Genomic DNA, 9,008 nt, shown 5'->3' on the forward strand with positions numbered 1-9,008 from the left:
TTCTATTTTGTCAATTGTTTAAGCATAAGTCATCATAAATGTTTATGATTTTATTTTCCTAATGTGTATGGATGCTGAACGTGATAATACAACCAATTTGGGGCCCTTTAGGGTTTTTTTTTTAGTCTGTTAATTTGTCATATTTCCATGTTTAAATAGTAAATACTTGAAAATCAACTTCTTCTAAATAGGCGAGCTTTGCTGTTCTCCAACAGCTCTTGTTCTTCCATACCTGACAGGGTTATCTAGCAGTTGCTAAGAAAAAGATTACTTTTACCAGGGTAGGAAAAAGATAGTTCACATGCACTGGACAATGGTGTGATGTCATCAATACTTGCATTAAAGTATGTAAGAAAAAGAATCTGACACGAGTCTGTCTTTAGACAGGGATATCTCAACTCTCGTGAAAGATTTTGCCGTCAAACTGAGGTTTGTTAAGGGATGGCAAACCAAAAATTTTCACTTGGGTTGAGATGTTCCTATCTGCATGACAGACCCATGTAAGATTCTTTTAGTCTTTTACCAGGGTAGGGAAAAGACCGCTCGCATGTGTTTGACAATGATGTGACGTCATTAAGACATGTGGTGACCATATATTATCAGTGACGTCGTTGATTTTAATGCATTACGACGTCCGTGAGATGACGGCCTCGGAAAATGATTAACATCTGAATTTTGCCATCATTTCTTAAAATATGGATCTTTCAATGGAAATGCAAGATATCTCCATCCTTGTGAAAGATTTTACCTGTCAACACTTAGTGAACCAAAATCTTCCATATCCATGTAATGTTATATATAATCTGTGACGTACATGTATGATTGTAATAAAGGACAAACCAGAAAATCAAATTCATATATTTATTAAGTTCATGATATTTCAAATATACTCATAATTTACTCTGTACTAACAAAAATGAAAGGAATCCAACCTTCAATTGATAGATCTCAAACATGTATGGTTTTGTGTGTAATAAATAATATCCATAACAGCTCAACAAATAGTGCGGAAATGTTTGAAAGTTTAAACATCAAACTGTTAAAATATTACCCGAAGTGTACATAAATTTAAATCCAAATGAAGGTGATTTTAAATTTAAATACCGTAGGTTAATTTTGCTGTTACATATAGTAGGACTATAAAAATGGTCTTATCAAATACATATCAATATATATATAATGTATAACATTGCTCCTTGTATAGACAAAGTTATCTTTTTTTTTTAAATGTATATCTTTATAAAATATATAAATAATTTTTTAAAGCATACCTAGGTATGAAAGTTTCCTGCATGCTTTCTTGTTATAAATATGGATACCAAATGTTTTTAAAACTCTTCACCATTTAAATTAAAAACAGTTAAGCTGAGTAGCTTGTAGTTAACTACATTTATAAATGTATTTTCATAGATATAGATGTATTAAGTAAAACGGTTGAAAATAGAAAATATCATTAAATTATGCATAAAATTTATCACAGCTTATAACTTAACATAATTTTTAAATGTATCACAGATAATTATATAATTACAGTCTGGGCTATTCCAGAAAAATGTACCAGGATATGTTTTTCATCTGTAAACATTAAATCTGGTAGTATATTGTCCATTATTTACAATGTTCTTGTCCTGACCTTGACCCCAATGACCTTATTGGCTGAAGTAGATCAATGAGGTCATTGGAGTTCTTTAAAAATGAAATTACCGGAAAGTCTGGTAAATAAATGAATTTTGTTATCGTTGGTTGTCTTGCTCCCCAAATTTCTGTCATTTATTATAGTTCTTAATTTTAGAGGGGTATCAAGATTAAAAACAAGACACAAATCTCCCTTCATTGTCATTTCTGGGATAGCCCTATAAGCATAACTGAAAGCTCAAATCTATCACAGTAGCTAAATATAGAATTCAACAGATTTAAAGGCAACATAAAAACATCTTCACAGCTACATGATTTGAGAAAAGTTTAAAAAGATAAAAACCAATACAAATTTCTAAGGAACTAGTAATATAAACATTCATTACAGATCATAAAGAAATGATTTTAAAATGTGTCTCGGATGATGACAATGATATTTATCACATGATTTTCAGCAAACTCCAACAGCTTTCTCATTGTAGTACGTAGAATGCTAAGAGTTAATTTTCATCACAGATTCCTTAGAGTATACTCTTGGAAAAGCTGAGTGATAGAATTAAAGATTACATAAGGTATATAGAAATCCAAAAAAAATATAAAAATGATGATTAAAATCCATCACAGATTTCTTGGAAAAGTTCAGTGATATAAAAAGAATTAATCACAGATTTCTTTAAATTTTTAAAATTCGATTCAAAAACAGATTTCATAAAGAATGTTAAAATTTAAAGTCATCACAGATTTCTGAGGTAAATACAACTGGTAAAAGTTAAGATTTATCACGGATTTTTCAATGTAAAACTAGCAGTTTAAACTAATCACAGAGATCTTTGGACAATGATAAACAATTTAAATCATCAAAAGCACTCTTAAGGCAACACAAAAAGTTAAAAAATGATCACAGATTTCTTTAGCACAAGTTGTCTTTCTCTTCAAGTGTTCTCCAAGATATCCTCCAGTTTTTCAAGGACAAACTGACAGCTTGGTCTAATGCGTGGATCATCCTCTGTGCACATTTGAGCAATCTCGTCCACCTCAATGATACCAAATGTTTCACAGATCTCATCGACCATGTATCCTACAGCGTAGACATCGGAAGCTGGGGTAGAATAGTGGCCTTCTCTGATTTCCGGGGCGTACTCCTCTCTGTATTGCATATGATAATTGGGATCTGCTGAGAACCGATGTCCTCTCCTGAAGGAAGCAAGGCCCATGTCAATGTATCTGTCAAACAAAACAAAACCAGATCCATGAAAGAGAATCTATCAGAAACCCACAATGGACACAAAAAAACAACAACAAATAAATAAATAAATTAAATATCAAAAAATATAGAAACTATTTTCAAAGATTCTTTATGCCTTCTATACATGTACAGTTATGCTTGTCTATTAAGATCGTGAACCCAAGTCAAAGGAAAAAGAAAATATATTTTAACAGCCAATCTTTATGCACAGGTCAAACTCAAATTCTATTGACACCAGAAACTGTAATTAGTTTTGGTTGTTATACAGAGGTAATCACCATTTCATTACTTTCAGAGAAGCAATGTCACATACCTGACTATATTTGTCATGTCATCAGACTGCCAATTGACCAAGACATTGTCTGATTTGATATCATTAATCAAGATTTGCTTCTCGTGGATCATCTTCAATCCCCAGAACAGTTGATAAACCACGGCAATCCACTTCCTTTTGGCACGGAATGTGTGTGGACGGTCCTTTATCAGTTTCTTCAGAGTGTAGCCTTTGGCGAAACATTCCTGGATGAGGGAGACATCAGTAGATATGAATGGAGACACCATGAGTCCGAAGCATTGAGGCACAAAGTTGGTGGACTGTAGATATAACAATATCTGGGCCTCATGGTGGATATCGTACAGGGTAGTGCTCTCCTCTTCGTACTCTTTCACACACATATCTACTGTGAACTGGGAATGTTTGGCGAAGTAGACACATCCGAAGCTTCCTCGTCCCAGAACCACAGTGTTGTTTTCTGTCTGTTGATAAGTGATGTCAGTATATTCTATCACAGGGATGTTGATGTCATCCAGGGAGGAGGGTATGTTCTTTAAATCAGTGTATCCAAATTCTGGGAAAGGGGAAGTTGTAGTTAGATACTTCTCAAGATGGCCTTCATATGGAACTTTCTGGTGGAATCTACAAAGAGAACATACATGACATTCACTGAAACTGTAAACTCTATCAATGATTTAAATGTGCAGGTATTTTTAATATTTAAGAAGATTTAGTTTCATATTTCGTTTATTAGCATGAAATCATCCAGACTTGATTGTTTTTATAATTTATTCAATTTAGGTTCATCTCTTATCCCACTTTATTTCATTTGGGTAGCAGGTGATTTAGGAGCAGTATACAGACCTTGGTTTGTCTTCTTGCATTTTCTTCATCTTCTTCGCTATGACATCACAACGGGTATTGAAAGCGACTGCTGCTGTTGCTCCCTGTGGGCTGTCTCCGTGAAATTGATGATGCATGTTGGGAATTCCTCTAGCTTCAGAATCACCACTGTAATGAAATTGATGCATAAAAAATTAAAATTTATTTCCAACAGGAAAAATATCAACACTTACCAGTATTTTATAAAACGAAAAATCTTCAAATAATAAACTTCATTTTGAAAACCCTGCACCACTATTTTTTTCTCCCTTTCTTTTTCTGAAAAATGCTTCCTTGGTTACACTGAACACCAATTCTCAAACCAGTAATAAGCAGAACTTTGTTAAAATACCTCTTTGTTGTCACATGATTCTTCATCATCTTTAGTATTATGTTCGATTCCACTTCGCCCATGATAAACTGTTCACCATCAAGTTCTCCTTCAATACAACCCCTTTCATTGAAGTGAAACTGCAAAGAAATTGAATAAAAAGTATAGATTCTTTTCATATTCTAGCTTAAGCAATATGCATTTTAAAAAGTAAGGAATTTAGATAGCATTTTAAATACTTAAAATGATAATCTAGTAAAGAGTGTTAGCATGTTCGTTGGTGATGGGGCCCTTGGTTCAAATTGGTGAAAGGTGACCTTAGTTCAAATTTGAATATAGCTTCTGTTAAAGTCAATCTTATTATTACACAAGAAATTTGAAAATAACAATTGAATGTCAACTTGCAGTATGCCATTAAGTATCTTCTCACATACCATGCGCTTGTATTTGTCCAAAACTGCTTGAACACCTGTATTCATTGTATCCTGAACTGCTTGAACACCTGTGTTCATCGTGTCCTGAACTGCTTGAACACTTGTGCTCATAGTATCCTGAACTGCCTGAACACTTGTGCTCATCGTGTCCTGAAATGCCTGTGAGGCCATATCCTTTTGGTTCATTCCAGTGCTGTATGTTTGGGTTTCAAATTCTGTTGTGGACTGTTTAACTTGTGTTGCAGCAGAAGTGCTGTCTGGTCTTATCTGTAAGGCCAAATATATAATGGTATATTGTGAAATATTTGTACATATTCATTAATTTCATAGTTACATAAAGATCTATTCATAAACTAACTTGGGTCATGGTTATCATTATTATCTTTCTTTTTTTATATAAAAAGATGTCTTATATGGAACTATGTCGCAACAAAGAAATTTATCAAAACTGAGCTGCATTATTTTTTTCCCAAATATTTAGCTGAAATATTTATAGTGTATAACTGTATCAGAAAATTTAATTTTCAATTATAGTATGAAATTTAGAAATCCCTTGTGCTATACATACTTGTTTAATAAGATATTGGTTCAGGTTGTTAGGTAGAGACTTGTCCATTCCAATACCAAGATTTGAGAGAATCTCTTGTTGATCAGTCTCTCTTAAAATCTGTTCATATACACCATGATCTAGGTGTACAAGGGGCCTACATCGGAGCCCTTTCTTTCCTCGTCTGTAAATGTTATACAGACCATCGTCACAACCAATATACAGCTTCATCTCTTTCTGGACATAGCCGTTATAGGAACTGACCATTTCATCCATGATTTTGGATCCGGTTGGCTATAATGGAGAATTAATCTATGTGAATCATGTAACGAACTTTTACTTTTGGTCACAGCAATAATAAAATAAAATAAAGTTGAAGAGTACAGTAGATTTTCAATTTTTGCATTAGTTTAGTGTATTCCAATGTGGCTAAGATCAAATTACTAAATTAGGAAAATCTGGGAACTTGAATATTCTAACGCACACTTTCAGCTCAGAAAATTAGGACACCATTTATCTGATTGTCCAAGTGAAAATGACCCAATTTTGGAACATCCATCGCAAATCTTGTGATTTTCTATAAGTGTGTTAGGGGAAATTGGTTTATGGGAGAATTGTTCACCGAGGCACAGCCCCCCCCCCCCCCCTCCCCTCCTAAGCAGCAGCGATACATAGCGATGTTCGGTGTTCGGAGAGAACCCCCCCTCCCCTCCTGAGCAGCGATATATAGCGATGTTCGGTGCTCAGAGAGAAACAGTCAACACCCCGACCCCAAATCCCCCCCCCCCCCAACTTATCTTTTCCTCTGCGTTTGGAATATAGCAACTCACCTTTCTAGCCTTATTCCCAGTCATTCTTGATGCATTGATACCATATGGTGGGCATGCTAATTTCTGCTTCTTTGCTTTTAAATCCATGATTTGCTTTTGGAAAAGCTGAACTGTCTGGCGGTACTTCGCGGCAGGCAGTCTGTCGTTGCTATGGAGTCATTCGTATCTTAGCGCCACCTAACTTTATTCGCAGCGCCATCTAGCAGCAAAAGATATTCTAATCACAAGGGAGATAATCGCGGATAACTCGCGGTCAGAGACAGACAACAAGACTTTATTCAGATAACTACTATATACTAGGCATTCGACAAAATAATTAAAACGAAAACACTCCACATTTTCAGTATAGACTACATAAAATGTAATTTAGTTAATTACTTAAATACATGGCAGGTACGGATCCAAGGGGGGGGGGGCGTTTAAACGTCGGACAGACGTAGAAAAATGTGTATAACATTTAAACAGTATTCACTATGACAAAAAGAGCGAATGTGATAGACCATACCACTTTTAAAATTATTTGATATTTGATTGTCGTATTTTGCGCGAGTCCATTAAATTCAACATCGCTCTTGAAATTGGAGCCAAATGAAAGTTAAAGTGTCAAATATCTAGAGATCACTCAACTTATCGGCATGAGAGAAAACAATACTGTTCATAACTATTTTGTTTAAAAAGTCATGATTTTGTAGAGTTGCAAAAATGATTAGCTTACCGTTAAACGTATGTGTGCCGTAATTTTCATAGTCACATGCTATATCGTGATGAGCTTGTAACATGTTATTCGCAGCCAAAGGTTACCACCATTTTGAGTATTACAATGATTATAACGCACAAGTTTTAATTTTACAAATTAAAGCTCAAAACGAATTTCAGCAGTACTGCCACAAATCATTATATACTGCGATAAAATGAGTACATAGGCCAAACAATGATGCCGAAGCCAAGTTGTGGTCTATAGCAGTTTACGTACAGTACTTGTAAAGTGACGATACATAAAGCATGAAAACTTTTACAGTGCCTGAACTCTGTGTTAAAACAGCTTCATTCATCAAAATTCATTATTTTCTAGAGATTTCCAAAGAAAACTTTTTGCCCAGATACGGCACACATAACTTTAATACTACACTTATTATCACCTTCAGATACTGGTACACGTTACACTAGCGTGTCGTCGAACGACGCCAAATATGAACAAAACAAGTTCCATATAGAAACACAAAAGTTGCACAATATGTATCGATTCCTTATAATATGACCTATAATATCATATGCATTAATACATTTGTATACGGTGTCCGTTTCTGGCAATTCTTCGATTCCGATTGAGTAATTGATTCGTACGGCAATGGAGTTTCCGATATCAATGACGAGGACTAAAATCATATAACATATTTATTTTCCTTCCATAATATAACAGTATAAAATGCTAATCTAGTACACAAAGCTGCATTTCTGCCGTTCTCGGTTTAGAGGTCAAAAACTGCGATGGTACTTTAATAAACAAAAGTTAAAGGGCCACTACCTTTCCGAAACGGCTTTTAATTTTTAAAATAGGAATGTAAAACGAGATCAATAATTTTGTAGAGTCGCAGAAGTTATTAACTATACGTTTACTAGCACACTTATCATCACCTTCAGAACTGTTTAATTAGAATAAATAAAATGTTAATTTTCATAACGCGGGTCGTTTTATGTTTCCCGCCGTCGTCCTAAATGCCGCGCGGTAGTTGACTATCACTGCGCCAGACAGCAAAACAGCGAAATGAATCTCCACTGTTATCGTACATTAGACAGGAAATCTTGCATATGTTTGGTGTTGTAACCTCATCTTAAGGTTGTATTCTTCTGAGGTTTCAGTCCCGTTGAAGTCTCGTTTCGACAAAGATCAAAGAAGTTATGAGATTTTCAAACACAATTTATCAATACCTGTAGCAAGTTGCCGGTTTCAAATTTTGTCAAAAAATTACATTTCTAACTTCAGCAGATTTTTTTATACGGGGATTTTAAGAAATGGCCCATTTGGCGGCCATTTTGAAATTGTGTCTTTTTTCGCTTTGAGTAGAGCCAAAGTTTTACCATTTTTTACTGAAATTGTTTTTACTTAAATCATCACTGCACCAGCATTTTTAGCTGTATCGAGCTAATTTTTGCTGTAAATCTTTACTTGGTTCGTGATAATTAAAATATTGAGCATTAATGTATGAAATGATTCACTTTTTTACTTTATTTTTACATTTAATGGTAATTTGAGCACTTTTATTTTTTACTCTAAAATACTGAAAAATAACAAATATTCAAGTGGGGCAAAAAAGTAAGCACACGGACCCCCCATTTTTCTGCCTGATTCTGAAAGAACAACCCTTTCCCTATTGATATGCAAAATATTAACAAAAGTTTAATACCAGAACTTTTTCTATAAAGGGTTAGATTTGGCAAAAATGGCTGAAAATGGTGCATTTTGTAGTTCAAAATTAAGGGGTAGGGGTAGCATATGTTGTTATTATGAGAAAAAAAATATTAGTCTTTTTGATCAAAACTGGTATATTTTAAAAGAAGACTACTGGATAATAAATTCTACAAACATAAATACATATCAATCACCTCATTAGGAAATTATAGCTTTAAAAATCTTGTGCATATGGTCAAAACGGCAAAATTCCCATAAAATCCAATATTTTGTCAACTAGGTATCTTTGAGCGACAGTAGCTCAAAAACGAGCACACGGACATATGTTTTTTCTTTCATTTTCTTTCATGGTATGAACTCCTCTTTCCAATAATTTTTATGAGAAAAAAAGTTTAATACAAAGAAAATTTTGACTTCTC

The 9,008-nt window shown here is 34.2% G+C and overlaps 1 protein-coding gene across 1 annotated transcript; it reads right to left on the reverse strand.

Annotated features, from left to right (window-relative positions):
• Positions 1-874: 874 nt before the first annotated feature.
• Positions 875-6,342, reverse strand: LOC138326451 (uncharacterized). Its single transcript, XM_069272559.1, has 7 exons — positions 6,180-6,342; positions 5,371-5,643; positions 4,803-5,069; positions 4,390-4,508; positions 4,020-4,166; positions 3,195-3,797; positions 875-2,859 (listed from the first exon to the last, which is right to left on the reverse strand). Exons 1-7 carry the CDS (start codon positions 6,264-6,266, stop codon positions 2,568-2,570), a joined length of 1,788 nt encoding a protein of 595 aa, XP_069128660.1. The 5' UTR covers positions 6,267-6,342; the 3' UTR covers positions 875-2,567.
• Positions 6,343-9,008: the final 2,666 nt, after the last annotated feature.

This window comes from Argopecten irradians, chromosome 1 (assembly GCF_041381155.1).
Source record: "Argopecten irradians isolate NY chromosome 1, Ai_NY, whole genome shotgun sequence".
Lineage (NCBI taxonomy): Eukaryota > Metazoa > Mollusca > Bivalvia > Pectinida > Pectinidae > Argopecten > Argopecten irradians.

Excerpts from the sequence above, each read along its gene's own strand:
- LOC138326451 (XM_069272559.1), bottom strand. The coding sequence starts at position 6,266 with ATGGATTTAAAAGCAAAGAAGCAGAAATTAGCATGCCCACCATATGGT. Across the intron at positions 5,644-6,179 it reads CTGGGAATAAGGCTAGAAAG|CCAACCGGATCCAAAATCAT; the intron begins GTGAGTTGCTAT and ends TCTCCATTATAG. Across the intron at positions 2,860-3,194 it reads GACATGACAAATATAGTCAG|ATACATTGACATGGGCCTTG; the intron begins GTATGTGACATT and ends TTTGTTTGACAG.